The sequence below is a fragment of the Vipera ursinii genome (genome assembly GCF_947247035.1).
Source record: "Vipera ursinii genome assembly, chromosome: 12".
NCBI classification, from domain to species: Eukaryota; Metazoa; Chordata; class Lepidosauria; order Squamata; family Viperidae; genus Vipera; species Vipera ursinii.
The window spans coordinates 14,651,786-14,674,960 of NC_139525.1; the positions used below are offsets into that span (position 1 = coordinate 14,651,786).

At 40.3% G+C, this 23,175-nt stretch overlaps 1 protein-coding gene and 1 long non-coding RNA gene across 2 annotated transcripts in view; one reads left to right on the plus strand and one right to left on the minus strand.

Annotated features, from left to right (window-relative positions):
- The window catches only part of LOC310646119, a 510,475-nt gene that overhangs the window by 161,583 nt on the left and 325,717 nt on the right, over positions 1-23,175 (minus strand). The gene's annotated exons all lie outside the window — the stretch shown is intronic.
- Positions 1-23,175, plus strand: part of LOC310645823 (UDP-N-acetylglucosamine transferase subunit ALG13-like) — a gene marked incomplete at both ends in the record, with an annotated part of 45,671 nt that overhangs the window by 5,033 nt on the left and 17,463 nt on the right. The window contains 12 exons of the mRNA XM_083371842.1: positions 1,710-1,756; positions 5,331-5,403; positions 6,316-6,397; positions 7,009-7,189; positions 8,817-8,892; positions 11,244-11,349; positions 11,857-11,921; positions 14,295-14,392; positions 16,222-16,328; positions 19,049-19,280; positions 21,574-21,687; positions 22,971-23,127. Coding sequence (XP_083227968.1) covers positions 1,710-1,756; positions 5,331-5,403; positions 6,316-6,397; positions 7,009-7,189; positions 8,817-8,892; positions 11,244-11,349; positions 11,857-11,921; positions 14,295-14,392; positions 16,222-16,328; positions 19,049-19,280; positions 21,574-21,687; positions 22,971-23,127 — 1,338 coding nt within the window. The remainder of the gene's footprint in view (positions 1-1,709; positions 1,757-5,330; positions 5,404-6,315; positions 6,398-7,008; positions 7,190-8,816; positions 8,893-11,243; positions 11,350-11,856; positions 11,922-14,294; positions 14,393-16,221; positions 16,329-19,048; positions 19,281-21,573; positions 21,688-22,970; positions 23,128-23,175) is intronic.

A 23,175-nucleotide genomic window follows, 5' to 3' on the forward strand; every position in this document is an offset into this window, starting at 1 on the left:
TTTGCTTAACAACTGTGGCAAGAAAGGTTGTGTGAAATGGGGCAAAATTCACTTAACTGTCTTGCTTGGCAGCAGAAATTTGGGGCTCCTTTGCGGTCGTAAGTTGAGAGCTATCTGTATGTTGGGATTTTCTTTAGCTAGCATTTAATTTCATATGAAATTGTTTTACTGACCAGCCTATGCTACAAATCATTTTTCCCCCAAACCAGATGGGTTATATTTGCTTTCTTAGTATACACGTATACATGCAAATATATACGTGTTGTCTGATACACGTAAGGTTCTTATTTGGGGGAAATTGTTTGCAGATTTTACTCTTGGAAAATAGTAACAGTAGCTTCAAAATTGAAATTTAGGTCTCTCTTTTTTCCACCAAACACGAAGTTAGCTTTTTTGTAAAAATATTTATTTTATTTTTATTACATTTATATCCCGCCCTTCTCCGAAGACTCAGGGCGGCTTACAAGCTTAGCAGTAGCCTTCATTCTATGTATATGCCTGCTTATTAGGGCTTTCACACAAACCCCAAGCGGCATTATTACAAAGTCAGCTTAATTGCCCCCAACAATCTGGGTCCTCATTTTACCTACCTTGGAAGGCTGAGTCAACCTTGAGCCTGGTGGGACTCGAACCCGCACTAATTGCAGGCAGCTGGTGTTACTTAAGGAGGCATCAGCCCACTGCTCCACCAAATATGGAAGCTGACACCAACCTTACTACTATATTTCTCTTGAGTTATAAAATTATGCTCATTAAACAAATACATGCATGCTATAATGCACCCATTTCTTTTGCATTTCTGTGGGACCTTTGCTCCTTAAGAAAATAGTATATTTCAATTTACTGTATGAAAATGCTGATATCCTGCCCTATTTTCTCAAGGGAGCTTTGGGGGTATGTGATTGAAAATACCGTAATTTTAATCAGGTGACTGTAGGTACACCATGACTGCCGTTTGAAGACCCGTTGTAAGTCACTTTTTTTCAGCATTGGTATAAATTCAAATGGTCACGAAATAAATAGTCATAAGTCAAGGACCATCTCCAGTGTAACCAATGTTAGATGGTCTAAATCAGGGGTCACCAACCTTGGCAACTTTAAGACTTGTGGACTTCAACTCCCAGAATTCCTCAGCCAGCAGAGGAATTGAAGTCCACAAGTCTTAATGTTGCTAGGTTTGGAGACCCCTGGTCTAATTTGATTCAATCATGTAGCCCAAGGGTCTTCAAACTTGGCAACTTTTAAGACTTGTGGACTTCAACTCCCAGAATTCCTCAGCCAGCCAGGAATTCTGGGAGTTGAAGTCCACAAGCCTTAAAAGTTGCCAGGTTTGAAGACCCCTGAACTATAGCTGAATGTCCATGGAGATTCTCAATCATCCAGGTCATAGCTTTCCCAAAGATGCTTTTTTTTTAACGAGGCAACTGGAGTTCCTTGTTTTTTTTTTCCTTTGAAGATGTTTTGCTTCTTATCCAAGAAGCTTCTTCAGTTCTTTGGGGCAATCATGTAGCTGCTTGATTTGGGAACTCACCGCTGTGTTTGAATTGCCTTCAAGGAGACCTCTGTGTGGCATGCATTGTGGCAACCTCTTATGAACATTAATGCTTGCATCATTAACTAGATTGACCATTAGATGAGGGCTTCTGTTGGAGCCACCCCTGAATTGTTATGTTGCAAAATAGTCACTTCATTTCCCTTCTGTTAAACAGGAAAGTGCTGGACAACTTGAGATAAGTGCCTTCTCACTGATCTATAAGTAAGTACTATATTACATTTTCGAATGTCAGAACTTTTTTTTTCTTTTTCTTTTAATCCCATTTATATCCCGCCCTTCTCCGAAGACTCAGGGCGGCTTGCAATCTAAGAAGCACAAATCAATGTGCTTAGCAATAGCCTTCATTCTATGTATATGCCTGCTTATTAGGGCTTTCGGCCCCACCCCAAGTGGCATTTTTACAAAGTTAGCTTATTGCCCCCAACAATCTGGGTCCTCATTTTACCTACCTCGGAAGAACTTGATCTCTTCATATTATTTAAATAAAATATACATCTTGCAACTTAATAGAAGCACATGGAACCCAAGAAAGTATTCATCATTTGTTCCTTCATAGATATTAAAGAGTTTCCACCACTTACAGCTCTTAGCAGTAATAAAAATGATCCGAATCCATGTTGGAACAGGATGTAAATCTATTTGGCAATCACTAAACTGCTGGCTTTGGCAAGGATTTATTGGATCTGTCTTAAAAAGCAGCACAGCATCATTTTCCTTGATCCGTTGGTGATTTACATGCTGCCTTTTAAACAAGCTTTCTCAAGACGGGGGTACAGTCAAATGCCATAAAAAGTACCATAAAACCCGTTATCTAAAATTATAAATGAAAGGCTAACTAATAGAAGCAGTTTCCAAGACTTTTGTAGGCATTTAGCTATCAAATTAAAACAGCTGGGACAATTTATCACAGCAGGAATTTAAGACCAAAGGAAATAAAATACTGAGTTGGTAAAAAGTGTAGTGGAACAGCTTCATATGTGAGAACAGTTCATCAGTGGAACGGCTTCCCTCTGGAAGTTGTGGATGCTCCATCACTGGAGGTTTTTCAGAAGAGACTGGACAGCCATTTGCTGATGGCAAACCTTTTAGAGACCGAGTGCCCAAACTGCAACCCAAAACCTACTTATGTATTGTTGGGTGCCAGGTGGGCGTGGCCCATTGGGTGGGTGTGGCCCATTGGGTGGGTGTGGCCCATTGGGTGGGCGTGGCCCATTGGGTGGGTGTGGCTGCGGTGGTAATGGCAGACTGGGTTTGACTAAAAAGTTTAATCAATCCCAACTTTGCGAGATCTTTTTTTTCCCCCGCGAAGTTGAAATTGATTGACTGATTGAACCTTTTTTTTTCTTTTTGCACACGGCGGCGGAGGCCTAAAGTGAAAAGGTTTTATAAAACCCAGCTGAAGGCCAAGGACTGGGGTGCGTGCCACAGGTTTGCCACCACGGGTATAGGCTCTCCTGTTTGAGCAGGAGGTTGGACTAGAAGACCTCCAAGATCCCTTCCAGCCCTATGATTTTATGAATCTAAGGTGAATAAAATGAGCTCCAGCTGCTTTGATTTCTGAAGGATAAAAAAAAAAGCACAGAGCTACTTGTAACTTACAAGAAGTGTTTAGTGGCAGAAAAGCTACCAGAAGCAGCACTATTGGGAAGCTCTGCCAGCTGGGTGGACAAGTGGAGAGTGGAAATCCAGTGACTGTCTTGTGTGAGATTCTGTTTTGTTTTTTCCAAAACATCTGGAGGTTGCACAAACCTAACTGACTGAAATAACTACAGTAGTGTGTGGGGGAAGAGGGTCTTCTTTCATGATCCATCATGCACCAATCATTTGGCTTCCGGTTGCCCTCCGGGTGAGATTCAAGGTGCTGGTGATGACCTATAAAGCCCTAAATGGCTTGGGTCTGGGATATCTGAGGGAACACCTGCTGCCGGCATCAAGTTCCCTTCGTCCTGTGCGCTCCCACAGGGAGGGTCTTCTCAGGGTGCCGCCGGCAAAGGATTGCCGGTGGGCGACACCCAGGGGGAGGGCCTTCTCAGTGGGTGTGCCTGCCCTCTGGAACCAGCTGCCCACGGAGCTTAGGACTGCCTCCGACCTTCGTTCATTCCGCCGGGACCTGAAGACCTGGCTCTTCAAGCTTTCCGGCACAGGCTGAGAGTTTTTAATTGGGTTTTTTTAAATATTTTTTCCAGGGATTAAATTTAATCTTTTTAATTGTTTTTAATTTTTGTATCAGTGTTTTAAGTACCCTGTAAACCGCCCTGAGTCCTTCGGGAAAGGGCGGTATATAAATTCAATAAAATAAAAATAAATTAAAAATAAATAAATTTGGCTTGGTCAGTTGGCTGGACTAATAACCTACCAATATATTATGTTTGAAATTAGTGTTGCAGAGATGGTGCCCTTCTTTCATTGGCTGCACTTACTTGAAGACCATTAGGTTCCACAGGATGGGGCATTCTGCAGTAGAGTCACTTTTAAATTCTGTTTTGCTAATTCCTTTCTCCAGTTTTAATCAACTCCTCCTTTCTTGCATCTCTAGGACTCTTAGAAATAATTACGGTTAGGTCAAATCAAGTGAATTCTACTTGGGCCATGTTTCAAATGTAGGACTGCATTCTTCTCTAGATTTTGGCTGGGGAATTCTGGGAATTGAAGTCCACAAGTTGCCAAGGTTTCTAAAGCATCCAAAGAATAAACTGTCAGTACTTTACGTGTGTGTGTGTGTGTGTGTGTGTGTGTGTTTGTGTGTGTGTTTTTGTGTGTTTGTTTGGCTTTCCTTTTCTGGATCTCGCTTAGATAGTAGTTGACTTCCAATCAAAAGACTGATTTAGTTTCATTTTACACTTTATTGTAAACTAGAGGAGACCTCAATAATTGGCAGTATGTTCAGAAAAAAATAAAGACCCGTCATAGGGTTACGCTGTTTGTTGTCAAAAATACATCACGGAGAAATCTTATCACTAGCTTTAAATGTCATTGGTCTTTCCAAGCTAATGAGTGTTTATGTAATGTTTGCTGTATAAGACCGAAAACTGAGAATCTCTTGATGGAGACCCAGGTGGTGTAGTATCTAAGGAGTTGGGCTCATACTGCGGAGACACAACTCCAGCTCTGCCACTGAATTTTGGTGAATTTGGGGCCAGCTGTTCTCTTTCAGCCCGAATTATTTCTGCGGCTGATGGTGCAGGAAGCAATTAGAGAACAGAGCGTTTGTGAGCTTGTTTGATGAACGATAATTTACAACTCTAACAGATAAATAAAACAAGTACATGGTGGGCAGTTGTGGTTGACTGCTTCTTTCCAGAAGGTTGTCTTTTTTTTTCTACTTGGTCAGCCTATGTGAGTGGTCACTGAGCAGAATAGCCCTTTGGTCCCCTGAAATCTTGCTCCTCTTTAGGTTCCTCTAAAGCTGGAAATGTCTCTCTTAATATGAACCTTCAAAAATAATTGGTTTCCCTTGGCTCATGACTGTTGACAAGAGTTGCACTTTAGTGTGATGGGAAAGAAGTAGGGTGGAAAAGTATGGTTAGATACTCCATTTGTACAGTAACACATTATATTCTCATATGTTCTGGGCTAGCTGGTGAGTTCCGGGAGCTGAAGGCCAAACATTTTCAAGGTCTAGATGTTGGGAAATACTGGCTCAGAAGAGTTTCAATCAAAGTTATGGGGTCTATTTCTTGACCTGAACTATCTTGAAGGGATAACTGGTCATATACTCCCAAGAAAGGCAATTTATATATTTTTTTCTGTCTCTCTTACCTTTGCAATTAATTAGCCGGGACTTCATTCTTTATCGGCACCCTGGAAAACCTGCTTCTTACGCTACTGACAATGGTTTTGAAGACAAGGTAAGTGAACTTGGCCTATGAGAGAAAAACTCAAAGTACCAGTCTATTTGTTAGTCAGGGGTCTTCAATCCTGGCCCTTTTATGACTTGTGGACTTCAACTCCCAGAATTCCTCAGCCAAGTGTGCCTGGCTGAGGAATTCTGGGAGTTGAAGTCCACAAGTCATAAAAGGGCCAAGTTTGAAGACCCCTGGGTTAGGTGATGTGCAGATGTCTTGTTTCTAACTTCAAGTACAGTACAAAATCACGGGAGAGTATAAAACTTTTTGTTAATTTCCCACTCCTGAAATGCTTGAAGGGAGACATTTCATGAACTGTAAATGATTTATATGATTCATTTCACAGCATCACGTTTATAGTGGAAGTGTAAAGTATATATGCCATCCCTTTAATTTTATTTGCATCTGTGTTACAAGACCCGTATAGTCAAAACAGGATCCTATAGGATATTTTAATCTCATTCTAAGATGTATGAATATTAAAAAAATATGCTATCCCCTTAATACCATACCTTCATCATACCCAAATAAGTAAAGTAGGGCATTTAGAAAGAGTTAATAGATTAATGGTGTCCTGATTAATTGGACAGCTCTCTCCTCATGATATATAACTGGATATGTTTACAATCGTACAAGTCAATTTACGACCCAAAATAATAGCATTTGCAAAACATGCTTCATAAATATAATCTCATAAGAACTATCGTACATTATGATTTTCTTTTATACGTAGACATTCATTTTAAAAGCACCCTTTTTATTTGCATGTAAATCATTTTTGCACTTAATCTGTGAATGACACTTAACTTCTATCAATGGGGAAAGCATTCTGACTGCTCCTCTGCATGGTGATCAAAACTACACATGTTTTTGGATTCCCAGCATTATTTTTAAAGTAAGATTTTTGCCTTTCAGATTCTACTGTGCTGTTCCAGTAATGGCCATTATGATTCTGTGTATACCAAACAATTTCAAGCCAATGCTGCAATCTGCCAGGGTAAATAAAACATTGCCTTTTCTATCCCACCACTCTTGTTTTAAGTAGTGTAATGATAAGTCTATCCTGTGTGAGATGTTAAGAATTTCCCAGAAATCCCCAGTTTCTAAAAGTGTGTTGTTATCACCCATTTAGTTGTGTTTGACCCTTGGACACTCTTTGGACCAGCAATCTCCATCCCTCTCTGTCTCGCATCTCCTTCAGATCCGCCATGGTCATCCCGGTGTCATCCTTTACAGTGTCCAGCCAGTGGACACTAAGGTGGCCCCTTCTCCTTTTTCTGCTGATCACTCCCAGCATGATTGACTTTTTGAGTGAGTCAGTTCTCATGACATGGCCAAAGTATGACAACCTCTGTTTGGCTATATTGGCTTCAAGTGATATTTTTGGTGAGGGTCAGTCTAGGACTTTTGTTATTTTTGCAGTCCATGGGATGCGTAATAGACACCTCTAGTACCACAGTTCAAAGGTGTCCCACCCTTCTCCTGCCTGCCTTTTTCAGAGTCCACATTTCGCAGCCATAAGTAGCGACTGGAGAAAAATTACAGTGTTGAAAAGTGTTGTTCCAGCTCATAAACTGTGTATAAAGATGCAACCCTTTATTTGCCTAGCTGTCCTTTACGAAACTCTGTACAAAAATGTCTTCAAAGTGAATGAGGAAGAATTGAAAACCGCCCTTGAGATGTTTCGAAATGGGGCCAAGAAAAGCAGAAACAGTGCATCTGTCGGCAGCGAAGATGCAAATTTTGATTGCCTTCCTGACAGGGCATCCAGAAATGCTCCAGAAAAGAGGTATGCTTTGCAAATTAAAGAATTACACTGAACATCTCATTAGACCTCCTGAGATGGCATTCCAGGGCATCTTAACATTGCATGTCTAAGAGGGTTGATGGTCAACATCATTGCTATCTTTAGCACAACTTAAAATGTTCCATCTCTCTTTATGGGGGGTGAGTCTTTACCCCCCGTGGATAGGGCGCGCAACTTGGGAGTCCTCCTAGATTCGCGGCTTACCTTAGAAGATCATATAGTAGCCGTGACTAGGGGGGCTTTCGCTCAGGTTCGCCTGGTGCGTCAGTTGCGGCTCATGCGCTCGTGACCTCTCGTCTTGACTATTGCAATGCTCTCTACATGGGGCTTCCCTTGAAGACCACTCGGAGGCTCCAACTGGTACAGAATGCGGCCGCGAGAGTTGTCTTGGGAGTTTCCTGGTACTCCCATGTTACACCTTTGCTCCGCGAGCTGCATTGGTTACCAGTTGTCTTCCGGGTGAGGTTCAAGGTCTTAGTGATGGTTTTTAAGTCCTTACATGGCATGGGTCCGGAATACCTCGGGGACCACCTGCTGCCGGCGTCAACTCCCCTCCGCCCTGTGCGCGCCCACAGAGAGGGCCTCCTCAGGGTGCCTCCAGTCAGAGAATGCCGGCTGGTGGCCCCCAGGGGGAGGGCCTTCTCTGTGGGTGCCCCGGCTCTGTGGAATCAACTGCCGGTTGAGCTCCGGATGGCACCGGATCTCCGCTCCTTCCGGCGCGGGTTAAAGACCCACTTATTCGAACAAGCTGGCCTGGCCTGATGGGGAGTTAATTTAGGGTTTTAAATATTTGTATATTTTATTGTTTTATTTTGGGCATTAATTTAATTCTATTTTAACTTTTGTATTTTTGTATTTTTATTATATGCCCTGTTCACCGCCCTGAGTCCTTCGGGAGAAGGGCGGTATAAAAATTTAATTAAACTAAACTATTAATTAAACTGGAGATCCCAATTCAGCAGTCTTCTTCAGTAGGTGGCCAAAATTAATTTTGTCGATGAATTCTGGAAGCTGCTACTTAACAAATTTAGGGGGAGTGCTAGATGAAAGAAAGCTGCTGTCTGGAATGTATCTAGATGTATAGGGTGATGTCAACCCAAGCCAACCAGCCCAGATTAAGAAAGCCAGAACTATACAGACTTCAGAATAATGCTAATCTTAGGGTAGCTATAGAATCTTAGAACATGCAAGAGAAATTTCCCAAACTCATTGATAGTGACTTCATTCAGGTCATCTTCCTAGCTTGTTCCCTCCCTGGGCTGAGTTGCTTTTTATGAAGTAAGCCGTCGGCTGATTTTGTTTCAGTGTCTCTCGATGGTTGATTGATGGCTACTTTCCCTTCCTTTCTTAGCCGCCTTGCAGCCTCTCACAGATGGAAACTCTTCCGTGGGGGAATGCAAAGCTGCTGTCAGCAAGCTGTTTTTGTAGGTCAACTTCTAAAATTGGTCGCTGCTTCCCGGATCATTCAACACTGGGTGGCACCAAAATGCTGCCGTATTTTGCTTTTCCTGCTTCTGAGTTTCAGCACTGGACAGCGAAGGATAGACAAGCTTTTCTATCTCTTTTTTTTTCTTTCTTTCTTTGATCCAATGTGTCTTTCATTGTTTAGGTTGGAAGACTGGGTAAACTTTGATTCGGCCCACCCAGCGGAGGAAAAATGCAAGCAAGTGACCGAGGAAGGAAAGGTTTGACAATTTTCAGACAAGGGGATCCTATGTGTGCAAGCAACTATGTAGTATATATGCAGGCATATATGTAGCAGAAAGCAGAGTTTCACCTCATCTTCCTTTTAAGGTTGCCTCTTCTTCTGATGCTACGCTGCTGTGGTTAAACACTTGCAGGTCTAAAATGTTTAAATTCGGCTTCAGGGGAGGCAGGTGCAAGGGCTGGGAAAATAACATCTTGGAAAACTATACTTAAGGTGTCATTAACATGCTGCTGGTTTTCTGGAGTTGTGCTACCCAAATGTGGTGTTTAAATAGTCTGTTCTTGAGCTTTTCCTGTTCTAAAGAGTTTTTTTTTTTTTTTAAAAAAAGCCTCCTTTGTCACTTCCCCCTTTCTCTGTATGTAGTTGTTTTTTTTTCAACTCCATCACTTCTTTTGATAGAACAAATAATCATAGATTTCATAATAATTAATAATAATAATAATAATAATAATAATAATAATAATAATAATAATAATAATAAAGTTGGAAGGTACCTTGGAGGTCATCTAGTCCAACCCCCTGCTCAGGCAGGAAACCTTATACCATTTCAGGCAAATGGCTGAACTTTCTCTAGCTTTTTAACCACTCTGCATTAAATTGCTTTTACGTTATCTGGATTTGAAGTAATTACAGGTAGACTTCAAATTAGAAGCACAATTGAGCCCCAAATTTATGTTGCTAAGTAAAAAAAATTGTTCAGTGAGTTTTGCCCCATTTTATGACTCTTCTCGACACATTTGTTCAGTGCATGCCCTCGAATTAGTAACCTGGTTGTTAAGTGAATCTGGCTTCCCCCATTGACTTTGCTTGTCAGAAGGTTGCAAAAGGGATCCCATGACACTGGGATAGTGCCACTGTCATAAATGTGAGTCAGTTGTCAAGCATCCAAATGTAAATCACATGACCAGGGGAATGCTGCAAAGGTCATAAGTGTGAAAAACGGGCATAAGTTTTCACTTTTGTTATTAACTTTGAATGATCGCTAAATGAACTGTTGTAAATTGAAGACTACCTGTATAACAGGACTTTCCAACTTCGGCAACTTTCAGAATGGTGGACTTCAACTCCCAGAATTCCTCAGCCAGCATGAACTCTGGGAGGTAAAGTCTACAAATCTTAAAAGTTGCCAAGGTTGGAGACTCCTGAACTATAACAGGACCTTGCACCATTCAAAATACGGGGGATGCAAACCGGTAATGTAGTTATCTAAACCCAGATAAGTGTTGGGTTTCTCTGCTGTTTGCCTAAACACCAAGTAATGGCTGTCTTATTAAGCAATCCTTTAGGAAAATGAGGCAGAATCCAGGATTGGGAATAGGAAATCAAAGTTGATCTACTCTTATTTTACTGTTTCCTGTCTGCCTGGTGTGGGGGAATATTTTGGGAAAAGGACTCTTATCAGGTTACCATGGACATATAATATTCTCCTCCTCTGTGGGAAATAAGTGCAAAATGGCAACAAAAAATGAAAGTGGGAGTAGCCAACTAGGAACTGATGTGGTTTGCTGCTTGTATGCGTGAAACCTAGGTGTAAATTAGAGCCGTGGTGGACAGTGGTTAGAATGCAGTACTGCAGGCTAATTCTGCTGACTGCCGGCTGCCAGCAGTTCGACAGTTGAATTCTCACCAGATCAAGGTTGGTAAAATAAGGACCCAGATTGTTGGGGGCAATAGGCTGACTTTGTAAACCACTTAGAGGGTGTTGTAAAGCACTGAGAAGCGGTATTTAAGTCTAAGTGCTATTGCTATTGCTAAATCCTGTACCTGTGGTTAATACTGAATGTAGTTTAGCCTAAGACTGTTTAACATTAACAAACTATGTCCTTTAAAAAAAATTGGTCATTGGCTATCTACTTATAAACAGAATTCCCAAGAGGAGAGAACTGCTTTACACTTCATCTCCAGGACTGGAACAGGCTCTAAATTATTTTAAATTAAAATAATTAAATTAAATTAGCTTGTCTCCCAGCCTCAGTGATTAGTGAAGTGTGTAAAAATCCCTAATCAGTGGTTCAAGTTTGTTTTATTGCACTGTTGCTGTTGTACAACTTGATGTTTATCTTCTAATTGGCATGTGGAAGTTGAACTTGCCATGTTCTTGGGCGGCTGCTCAGCCGAGAACAAGTGAAGTCCAACTTGCATGTGCCGATTTGGAGATAAAACATCAAACAGTAGGAGCAAAGTGTAAACTAGTAGATGCAAAGGGGTGCATCTAGTGGTGCAAAGTGTAAACTAGTGGATTGATTTGAGCATTTCTTTTACAGACGGCAGGGTTGAGAGCAATTGTAGCCAGCAGCTCTTCTAAACTGTTCCTCTTCAACTTCACAGCCTCCTGACAACTCAAGGATGCCCTTTCCCTACAAAGTATTGAAAGCCCTGGACCCCGAGATCTATCGGAACATAGAGTTCGATGTTTGGCTGGAGAGCAGAAAAGGTAGTAGTAGTAGTAGTAGTAGTAGTAGTAGTAGTAATATAAAATAATAATAATAATAATAATAATAATAATAATAATAATAATAATAATAATAATAATAATAATAATGTTGGAAGGGACCTTGGAGGTCATCTAGTCCAACCCCCTGCTCAAGCAGGAAACCCTACATCATTTCAGACAAATGGCTGTCCAATCTCTTCTTAAAAATTTCTATTCACCGCTTCTGGAGGCAGGTTGTTCCACTGATTAATCCAGGGATCTTCAAACTTGGCAACTTTTAAGACTTGCGGAATTCAACTTCCAGAATTCTTCAGCCAGCTCTATAGAAGCCTATACAGACATGTTATTCATTGTCTATGGTGCATAATGTCCTTGCCAGCTGCAGCTAATATCAGGAAAATAAGCCAGTTGCATAATATTTTTCCCAAGCAAAGAACTCTACCATCAGATTAATATGCATGAATGCTTGATAAATAGCTTAAGTTTTCTTTTGATCTTCCTTTGCAGAACTTCAAAAAACAGATTACTTGGTGTTTGCTGGAAGACAGTACTATTTAGGAGACAAATGTCAGGTACGTGTTTTGTGTTTATTTAGTAAAGATAATTGTGTGAAGCAACTTTTGACAAGCCCTAATTAAACTTACTGAATGCAAAAGGGGTATTTGGTCATTGTCGAAAAGTTTTTAAAAATGATTTGCAATCAGCAGAACACATTTTCCTTGGTTTATTAAAGAGCAAAGTTCCTGGTTTCTGATCCTGACCTGGATGCCTCATTTTAAAGTGCTCTGACAGAAGTAGGAATAGCCTTCAGTTAGTTTTCTAAACTTCCTTATTGTAGAAGAAGACCTCAGTTAAATTGAGGTTTTGTTGAGGTCTCCTCTTCATAATTCCAGTGACCTGGCAGCCGCTGCACTGTTTTATCCCAAATTTTCCACTTTGATGATTACCAACTCTTGGAGGTGTCTTTACAACATTTAACTTGATGAACCCTTTAGGGCCTGTTGGAAAAATGGAAAGGTTTCGCTGCATCCATTATCACGACTTACTAGAGTAAACATGGGGTGTTTACTCTAGCAAGTCATTTAAAGATTATTATTATTATTATTATTATTATTATTATTATTATTATTATTATTAAAAAATAACACTCCATCTTTCTGGATAACTAAAAGCTAAAGTAGCTGGTGAGGTTGATTCAAAGAAGGAACAGCTCAAAGTTAAGCAAAAAGGGGGTTAAAATCTGAGAAGAGTTAGTGAAATTAAAATATTTTTATCAACATGACACAATGTCATCAGATAGAGTTCCAGAGATAGGCCTTCGTAATCAGAAAGATTTTTTTTAGTTTTACTTACCAATGGTAATGATGGCAGGACTTAACTCAGAGCCTTTTTGCAATGAATCCCAGATCCTTCAACCAGATGGGACCATATTCTTCCTCTCAGAATTCAAACAATTTTACAGACCCAGTTATGCATTGGCAATTTTAATAATTTAAGTTCTTTAAATATTAGTTATATGTAAGAGATTTGCAGTCCAGCCATTTTATAACATACAGATTCTTACACCCTGATACCTGGTGTAGCAAACTCTACTTTTTAATATTTAAGGTTGTGATCCAAAAAAAAAGTTTTTAAAATGGGTAGGAGGGGAGTTGAAGAGTGCTTGCTGGGGAAAAAAATCTTGAGCTTGAAAGTAGATTGTTTTTGATATACAGTAGATTGTTTTTGATATGAGTTAAACAGCTTTCTGTGGCTCGGAGAATAAGGCTATGCTTTCCATGTGGAAAGTTCCATACCACAATCTTAATTCTGGAATATGAGCTTGATATCACTGACCCTAGAATAAGTGAGGTTTCTAATTTTGTCCTCTTGTTTTTGAGAAAAAATTCCACGTATGGACTTTTATCTTGATACATAAATTTCTACTTGACTTGTATGTTCTTTACAACATTTACCCCAAATTAGGTGAGCCCCATTAACTGGGATCTTCTCGGATCTCACTGGTGTTTAAGTCACGAACCTGTTACCAATTCTAGTGGGATTTCAAAGGAAACATAAATTTACATTTCCAATAATAATGATGCGGTATGAACACTTTTGACCATTTAGATTAGGCAAATTGCATCTCTGAGAGGAGACAGGGGTGCCTCCTTCTGCTTTATAAATGGGTTTTGAATTATCCCCAACATTGTACTACTTTGTGGAGGGAGTGTTTCTGTGACTCTATAGGAGAAAGAGGTGGCGATACTTTCTGCTTTCACCTTGTATAATGTTAGTGCTTAACGCTATTTCCAGAGGTATTTCTAAAACGTTTCTGGCTTGTATCAAAAGTGTGTATGTGTGCGTGTGTGTATTTGTTGAAAACAAGGCAAGAACACACAAGATCCTCTGCATGTTTTATTATTTTGATTTACATACACCAGGGGTCTTCAAACGTGGCCCTTTTATAACTTGTGGACTGCAACTCCCAGAATTCCTCAGCCATTCTGGGAGTTGAAGTCCACAAGTCATAAAAGGGCCACGTTTGAAGACCCCTGACATACATTGTCTCATATTTACATGTAATGTCCCATATTGATTTTCACATGCATCTACCTCACATATTTTTTTAAAAATGTAGTAACTTAAGTTCTTTAAATATGAATCGTATCTTAAGAGTTTGTAGTCCAGCCATTTCATAACATACGGATTTTTACACCCTAATACCTGGTGTAGTAAACATCCAGGGCAGAAAATATAAATGAACTTCAGATTATAAACAGTGATTACAGAGTCTGTTGGATCGAAGTCAAGGCCAGGCTGGAATTGCTTTCAAGAATGAAACACATCAGTTCTGAAGTTGAAGCTGGCTATTTTCACTTTTTGGCACTGCTGCTTGGCAAAAAGCTCAAGCGCTAATTATTCTGAGTATCCCTTTGGGTTTAAATTAGTCTTCTTTTTCCCAGGTACGGCTAGAAACGGGGGGAAAATATTACAATGCCCATATACAGGATGTGGGACAGGATAATATGGTGACGGTCTTTATTGAAGAGCTGGCAGAAAAGTAAGTATTTGTTTCCTTTTAATCAAACAACTGTATTCATTGGAAGAGCTATCGGTACCAGAATTTTAGCTGTGCTACTTCGAAATCATGTTGACAGCGTTATAACTAACACTCTACAAAACCTGACATCTCTCTTTCCCTATCATTTCCTCAGACGGGGTTTAATTCTTTTACAACATGGGGGGGATTCAGTTCAACAGTTTCTAACATGAAAAGGTTTTAATTTCATTTCCCAGGGAAAAGTTGTGTTGAAAATGAAAGCTTTCATTTTTGTCCTGGCATAACCTTGAGACTTAAAAAAAAATTAAGATGTAGTCTTCTTCTTCTTGTTAGTTACGAAGTCGTGTCCGACCCATTGTGACCCCATGGACAACGTTCCTCCAGGCCTTCCTGTCCTCTACCATCTTCTGGAGTCCATTTAAACTCACGCCTACGGCTTCAGTGACTCCATCCAGCTACCTCATTCTCTGTCGTCCCCTTCTTCTCTTGCCCAGCATTAGGCTCTTCTCCAGTGAGTCCTTCCTTCTCATTAGGTGGCCAAAGGATTTGAGTTTTAGCTTCAGGATCTGGCCTTCTAAAGAGCAGTCAGGGTTGATCTCCTCTAGGACTGACCAGTTTGATCGTCTTGCAGTCCAAGAGGCTCACAGGAGTCTTCTCCAGCACCATAAGATGTAGTCTTATGGAACCTTTAAAACAAACTTTTTCCTTGTATTTGTTTTTTTTGTGGATCAAATATCTTGTGATCCATAAAGCTTTTGTGATAACAAATGTATTAAACTTTAATATATTTCCTGATTCTTCGTTTTTGTTTGAGTTCTCTGGAAACTCAACAAATTATAGTATTATAATAGAAGACAATATGAAACCTATTAAGAGAATAATACATGTAAGTAAATATAATCAGGAAATTATTGACAGTTCTCTGACAATTTCTGCTATCAGCTTGTATATAATAAAGACAGTTCTGGCATTTCTTTATTTTATTTATTTTATTTTTTATTTTAATTCCATTTATATCCTGCCCTTCTCCGAAGACTCAGGGCGGCTTACAAGCTTAGCAGTAGCCTTCATTCTATGTATATGCCTGCTTATTAGGGCTTTCTCCCCCCCCCCCAAGCGGCATTATTACAAAGTCAGCTTAATTGCCCCCAACAATCTGGTTCCTCATTTTACCTACCTCGGAAGGATGGAAGGCTGAGTCAACCTTGAGCCTGGTGGGATGCGAACCTGCACTAATTGCAGGCAGCTGGTGTTACTTAAGGAGGCATTAGGCTATTTTACTTAAGTTAGTATATAGCCTAACAAAGAGAAGGCTTGGGGGTGTCCTCCAATTATTGAAAGGCTGAAATAAGGGAATTTTATTCTCGAAAGCACCAGAGAACAGGACAAGAAGCAGTGGATGGAAGCTTGTCAGAAGGAGATCCAACTTGGAACTAAGGAGGAATTTCCTGACAGTGAGAACAATTAACCAGTAGAACAGCTTGTCTCCAGAAGTTGTGAATGCTCCAACACTGGAAGTTTTTAAGAAGAGACTGGACAACCGCTTGTCTGCAATGGTCTAGGGTTTCCTGCCTGACCTCCAAGGTCCCTCCCAGCCTTATGATTCTATACTTTGCCTGAGTAACTTAAATAAAGTTAAAACTTAATTTAAATTCTAATTGCGACGTGAGTCAATTTAGATTAGTGATTGGTATCATTGTGCAAACTTGATCATCTTTGTGTGGGACTCTTAAAAGATAAGTAGCCATGGAAGGAACGGTAGGTTTTAATCTTAGATGTCATAAGTCTTATATCATTATATCATTATTTCTGGTTGCGATGATGTGTAGGCACGTTGTTCCGTTGGTAAATCTGAAGCCTGTGACTCAAGTCACTCCACTTCCATCCTGGAATGTGATGTCCAATAGAAAAGGAGGAAGTTATCAGAAGATACCAGGTGGGTACACCCATGTGTAAAGACAGTAATGGGATGGTTGGATAGGAGTAGTAATGAAGCTTGCAGCCTACAACAGTGCTCCAATAGTAGTATAAACCATCAATTCATTTCTGTCTGGAAATGAATTTGTCATCCATTTTCCCATTCTTCATTTCTCTTTGACAATGTTTCTCAACCTTGCCAATTTTTAAGACGGGTGGGTTTCAGTTGAATTGAAACCTGTCCATCTTAAAGTTGCTGAGGTTGAGAAGCACTGCCCTATTACATTGAAATGCATTGTGACGAGGAATTTCATATTCATGTTTGGGCCAATTTCTTCCCAACTATGGTTTTAGGTGCCATTTCCTCTTGCACATAGTGTTTTATAAGTGCTTTTACTACACACGTGCATAGTACCTGTGTTGTAAAAGTCTAAACCAATCCCTTCGGGTTAACACTCAAGAGCAGATTGAGTAAGAGATCACCAAAATGTGAATCCTAAACAAATATCATATTCCTCTGTTTTGCTGTCATCAATAATTGACTTGTGAGATCCAGTAGATCAAACTTATTAGTAATTCTTTTTGTTTGTTTGTTTGCTTTTTTGAGTTGCTGGACTATCAGTCCCATATTTAAGCAATTATAAGGTAATTTCCACCTGAAGCCAAATTTGATCCCTGAATTAATCATTTTAAAAAACTTTGTTTGTCTAACTAGTTAATTAAAGAGAAACAATTTTGAAAACTTTTTTTATTATTTAAGCATCTCTCTCAAAGGAATATTTACTGTTTATGGAGCATTATGCGAATTCCTTAAACTTCTCTTTAAAACTTTATTCTATATGGATCAAAAAAACCCTCATCCAGTGCGTGTTATGAAAGTTTTCAATTAAAAGGCTCTTAACAGTTGAAAAGTGAATAAGCAATTTCCAGAAGTGATTAAGAAATGAGGCTTGGCAGAATTTTTTGTCCATAAGGCCACATTGTGACTGTGAGCTTGGTGGAAATTGTTCAGCTCCCAGCCGCTTTAACTCACCAGTCGGCTGCGGAAACCTCAGCTCCTGCAGTTTACTCATGAGGAGCACCAATACAGAGTGCAAATGGGTGATCTCACAATCTCTCCTTTATCCAGAGAGGCTTGGCTGTCTGGTCACCCATGTCTAGGCTCTGCTGCCTCAGACATCTTGTTTGCCTTGAATTCTTACTGGACTTCCTTGCGTGTTGTTTGAACAAAAATATTTCAGAAAAAAATTATAGTGAAACAGTAAAAACTAACTTTTAGTTCAGAGACATAGTGGCAATAGCTGGGTAAAACCTGATCAGTTTTAATTACCGTAACTAAAGGTCAATAGCCTACATAATGTGATTTTTTTTTACTTCAACACTCCGTACAAGACACAGTTTTGTATGTGGTTGATTTTACTAAACTTAATAATCTATACTGTACACAAATATATTCCAATTCCTTAATTCTTCATATTCCCTCTCTCTCTCTCTCTCTCTCTCTCTCTCTCTCTCTCTCTCTCTCTCTCTCTCTCTCTCACACACACACACACACACACACACACACACACAAAGAGAGAGAGAGAGAGACATTTTAGTAACCAATTAATAACTACCAGGAGCATTTCAACCTTTTCTTAAGAATTTTCTAAATAGACAACCTAAGTAGATTCATTAACTAACTCTACTTGTTAGAAAATGCAGACATCATCGGTATTCAGAAGTATATTATTCATGTGTGGTAATTTACTTGGGTGTACTGGTCTATATCCCCAGACATGGATGATTTAAAAAAAAAACAAGAAGGAAAAGGGTAAGTATTGTTATGTTTCCATAGCTCATTGTTTCATTTTTTTTTAAAAAAAAACAACAACCTGACCTCTGGAGAGGCCTGTTTTATATTTATCTTGTGAATTTACTTAACGATTCCTCATAAGGGGAATCTCTCTCTCTCTTTAACTTGTGTATTAACTTCATTATACAATTGGACCTTGCTTGGATTCTTATATGAGGCCCCTTCTGCTAAAACTTCCATTCCTCTCTGTTCTCCAAATCCAGTTTTAAATAAAATAGAATGTTTGTACTGTTCCGCGACAGCTTTTCCCAAAATCGTTCTAAATTTTTCCCTTCCTGCCCCCAGCACTGTTTTATTTCCCCCCACCCCCCAAAAAAAAATAACTCAGAAAAAAGTTGCAAAAATAAGAAAGCTGACCCATTTGTCCCAAAGGTGTTTTTTTTTTCAAAAGGCAACTGGGCTTTGTTTTTCCATGAAGACATTTCACTACTCATCCAAGAAGCTTCTTAAGTTCTGACTGTTCAGGTGACCCTGAGGGCACAGATAAACCTCCAAGTGGCCTCAATGACTCTCAGAAAGAGCACTAACAAGCAGATGACTGCAAGGAATATAAATCGTTCCATCCAACACAATTAAATCAAATAAACCTTTACTGTCAAAGTATAACGTGTACAATAAGATTGGCTGAGCCTCCCTTCGTGCACCCCCACCCCCACCCCAACTCTCAGTGACAACAAAAGTACTGAAGAAGCTTCTTGGATAAGAAGCGAAACATCTTCAAGGAAAAACAAAGAATGTCCACTGGCCATTTGAAAAAGCGCCTTTGGGATAGCCCTGGCCTGGATGATGGAGAATCTCCATAGACATTGACCCAGTTGTACAGCAATCCCGCCCCCACCCCCCACCCCTTCGGTTTATTTTCCTCTTCTTAACTTCTCTTCCAGATATGGACATAAAAACACGGAAGAAATTGTTCAAGAAAGTGCATGGAAAAGAAGTGTACATGACGGTGGCTTATAGCAGAGGCCACCCTATCCTGCCTCCTCGTCTGCAGCACAGCGTCACCTTGGATCGCTCGCCCATGGTCCACTGCTCCCCAAATGGACACATAAATCCATACGACCATTACCATTTTCAGAATTCGCAGAGAAACGGCCGGGGATACGGAACGTCAAGGTAAGGAGACTTGTCGTCGGTTCCCCACTTTTTACCTTTAGGCAGTTTAAAGGTGGCTGCCCTGCTGATTTCGGCCATCAGCATCACGCTGACGTGAGCATCACAGTCTCCTAAAACATCCCCAGAGCTGCATGGAACTTTTGAACGCCGTCCCCTGTTTCTGCAGTCTTTATTCTCACCCATTTCACTCGCAGGTTAGAAAGGAATATTTTAACTGAGGCGTACATATGGATACAGTAAGTACAGATAGTCCTTGACCTAAACAACGGTTCATTAAGTTGACCGTTCAAAGTTACAACGGCACTGGAAAAAAACTGACTTAGGACCGTTTTTCACCACTGCAACCTTTGCAGCATCCCCATAGTTTCTTGTCCACTTCAGATGCTTAGCCCCTTCTGACAAGCAAAGCCAGTTTCACTGAACAACTGGGTTACTAGCTTATCAACTGCGGCGATTCACTTAACAACCTGTGGCAAGGAAGGTGGTAAAATGGGGCAAAACTCACTTAACAAATGTCTCACTTAGCAACAGAAATTTGGGTCTCCATTGTGGTTATAAGTCGAGGACTACGCATACTTGGTTGATGGCCGTTAGTTCATCAGCCAAGTTATGACGGCACGGAATGAAAAGGCTTACAGGCTCTCCTCGAAGTTCTGTCCATCATAGCTTCCCCATGGCTGTGTCATGTCACACTTTACAACCAATCCTGGTTCCAATCATTAAGGGAGTACTATCTGTAGTAATGAACAGGAGGGTGATTTAATTTGCAGGGGGGATTTGCTAGCCTGCTAAACCATAATTTCATGCACCTAATTCATTTGTAATTTGGGTTCATACACTCCCTTCTTCCAAACCTGCATTCTCTAAATTAATGCTATGTCCAGACTGGGAGAACTTTTAATTTAAAGAAACAGTGAAAATGAAATGCTCTTATTCTCTCCCCCTCCCCAACTAATATGATCTTACACAGGGGTAGTACCAAATCTTTAGTGGACTCATAAACCTAGAAACAATAGAATAGAATAGAATAGAATAGAATAGAATAGAATAGAATAGAATAGAATAGAATAGAATAGAATAGAATTCTGTAGAATAGAAAATAGAATAGAACAGAATAGAACAAAGCAGAACAGAATAGAATAGAATTCTGTATAATAGAAAATAGAAATAGAATAGAACAGAACAGAACAGAACAGAATAGAAATTCTGTATTGGCCAAATGTGATTGAACACAGAAGGAATTTTTCCTCCAGTGTAGAAGCTCCCCATGTACATAAAAGCAACAAGTGATAAATCATGATTGTAATCATAAAATACATTCATCATAAATCATAAGATACAACATTCAGTGATGGCCATAGGATACTAAATAAGTAGTCAACATAAATCATACTGGGATTCCAAATAATATAAATTATAAGATACAAGCAGCAAAGTTATAGTCATAAGAAGATAGGGAATAAGTAGTAGGAAGGTTGAGAAGGGTAATAGTCATACAGCCCTACTAGGCAGTTTGACAGTGCTGTGAGCATTTGTTGTTTAGCAGAATGATGGCCTGGGGTGGGGGAAACACTCTCTGTGTTTAGCTGTTTTGGCGCGCAATGTCCTATAGTGTTGCCTTGAGGGAAGAAGTTGAAGCAGCTTGTGTCCAGGATGTGAGAACTCAGTTCATCTAGGAAACCTCAGAGCTGCAAACAAAATTGGGAAGATGAAAAAAAATCAGAGGCGGCAACACCAGCAAGTACTTTCTGCACTGTTGCCAAGAAAGCCCTATTTATTTATTGAATTTCCACACCGCCCACGTCGGTGCATGGTTGTCTTTATCAGGTCATCGGGAGTCGAGGTGGACTTGAAGATGTTCTTGACTTTTACTCAAGTGAGACTTAGTACAGGTGACATGCAATTAAAAATGTCTCTGGAGATTCTCAGTCATCCAGGTCCTGGTTGCCCCAAAGGTGCTTTTTCACAAGGCAACTGGACTTCGTTCTTCCTTGAAGACGTTTCGCTTCTCATCCAAGACGCTTCTTCAGTTCACTTCTCCAGAACTCAAGACGCTTCTTGGGTGAGAAGTGAAATGTCTTCCAGGAACATGCTGGGTGGGAGAGAAAGGCAGGACCTTGCCCAGTTTGCACACACTTTTGCACAATGCCAAACGATAGCTGAGCCTGGACTCCTTTAGAGCCTCTTCACTCATGGACATGTTAACGCAGATACTTGAATGGGGCTAGTTAAGAGTCCACCTTGAGCCTTCTAAATTCGTAGTTACTCTGCTTTTTTATCCTTTGAAATGTAGGGGATCTGCCCGATTTATAAACAGGAACAACATCACTGGGCCAGAAATAGCATTTTATCCTAGTCCAGGAAAGAGATGTTATCAGAGCTATGATAACTTCTCATATAGATCACGGTAAGTAATTGTAACCCTATTGTTTTAATCCCATACACTAGGCGGTCAGTGTAAAACCTCATAGTTTTAATCCAGTAGACTAATCCAGGACACTAGGCAGTAAATGGTATTCCTCAGCTATCGTTTGGGGTCAGCTAACTTCAGACTTCAGATCTTCTCTTGGTGAAAAGACAAGGCTGGGAGAAATTTTGGAACCTGTCTTATACAGGTAGTCCTCAACTTACAACAGTTCCTTTAGTGAGCAAAGTTACAACGGCGCTGAAAAAAGTGACTTGTGACCATTTTTCACACGACTGCTGTAGTATCCCCAGGGTCACATGATTTACGGTCACATGACTCGCACTGATGATGGTCACAATGTCTCGGAGACACGGGATTGACTAATTTAACAGCTGGAAGTGATTCACCTAACAACTGTGGCTAAAAAAAGTTGTAAAATGGGGGCAAATTGCACTTAACAAATTTTACTCAACAGATTCCTCACTTGACAGCATAAATTGAGGGCCCAATTGTCATCGTAAGTCGCGGACTATCTGTACTGAGTTGGATTATCTGTTAACTTTCTCCAACCACTGGGAGATGAAATTATTTCCCTAGCTAGGTTGCACGACAGCCTTTATATGCACAGGATGGGACCTGTGAGTTCCTACCTGTAAAACTACTTTTCTACTGTTGTCCTAGTTCCTCTAAGCAGGGGTCTTCAAACTTGGCAACTTTAAGACTTGTGGACTTCAACTCCCAGAATTCCTCAGGCTGAGGAATCCTGGGAGTTGAAGTCCACAAAGTCTTCAAAGTTGCCAAGTTTGAAGACCCTTGCTCTAAGCTTTTCAGCTCCAGGGATGCCGCTTTCTGTATCCTTGGAGCAATGTTAAACCATTTCCAACCGAGACATTTTTCCGAGCAACCCAAGATCCCTGCCGCTTCAGATTCCGAGCAGTTGCTTTGTTGATGCAGCAGGCCAAGGCCACGTTATGTGAATCTTTGCTGCGAAAAAATGCCAGCCTGGTAACAATTGCGCACAAATGCCCGTTAGTCCTGTAGATGCAGTTGTAGGCATTTTCTTCCAAATGTTTTAGACCAGGGGTCTTCAAACTCGGCCCTTTTATGACTCGTGGACTTCAACTCCCAGAATTCCTCAGCCAGCATGCCTGGCTGAGGAATTCTGGGAGTTGAGGTCTACGAGTCATAAAAGGGCCGAGTTTGAAGATCCCTGTTTTAGACTTAGAATATACAGTGGTGGTGGTGATGGTCATGACATTTTAACCTATTGATCGTTCTGGAAGTTCATACAGCCGTAGCCGCAGACAGATGCAATGTGTAAATAAAGAATGCCAGTATGGATTTTCACCTGAGAATGGGGAGGAGCCTCGAGGTGTGGAAGAAACCATCACATTTTATGAGATTGAAGAAGGAGACGACACAAATTTTCCTGCTTTGCCCGTAAGTCCTGGAGCTGAATTAATTTGAAAAGTGTGCCAAAGTAAATCT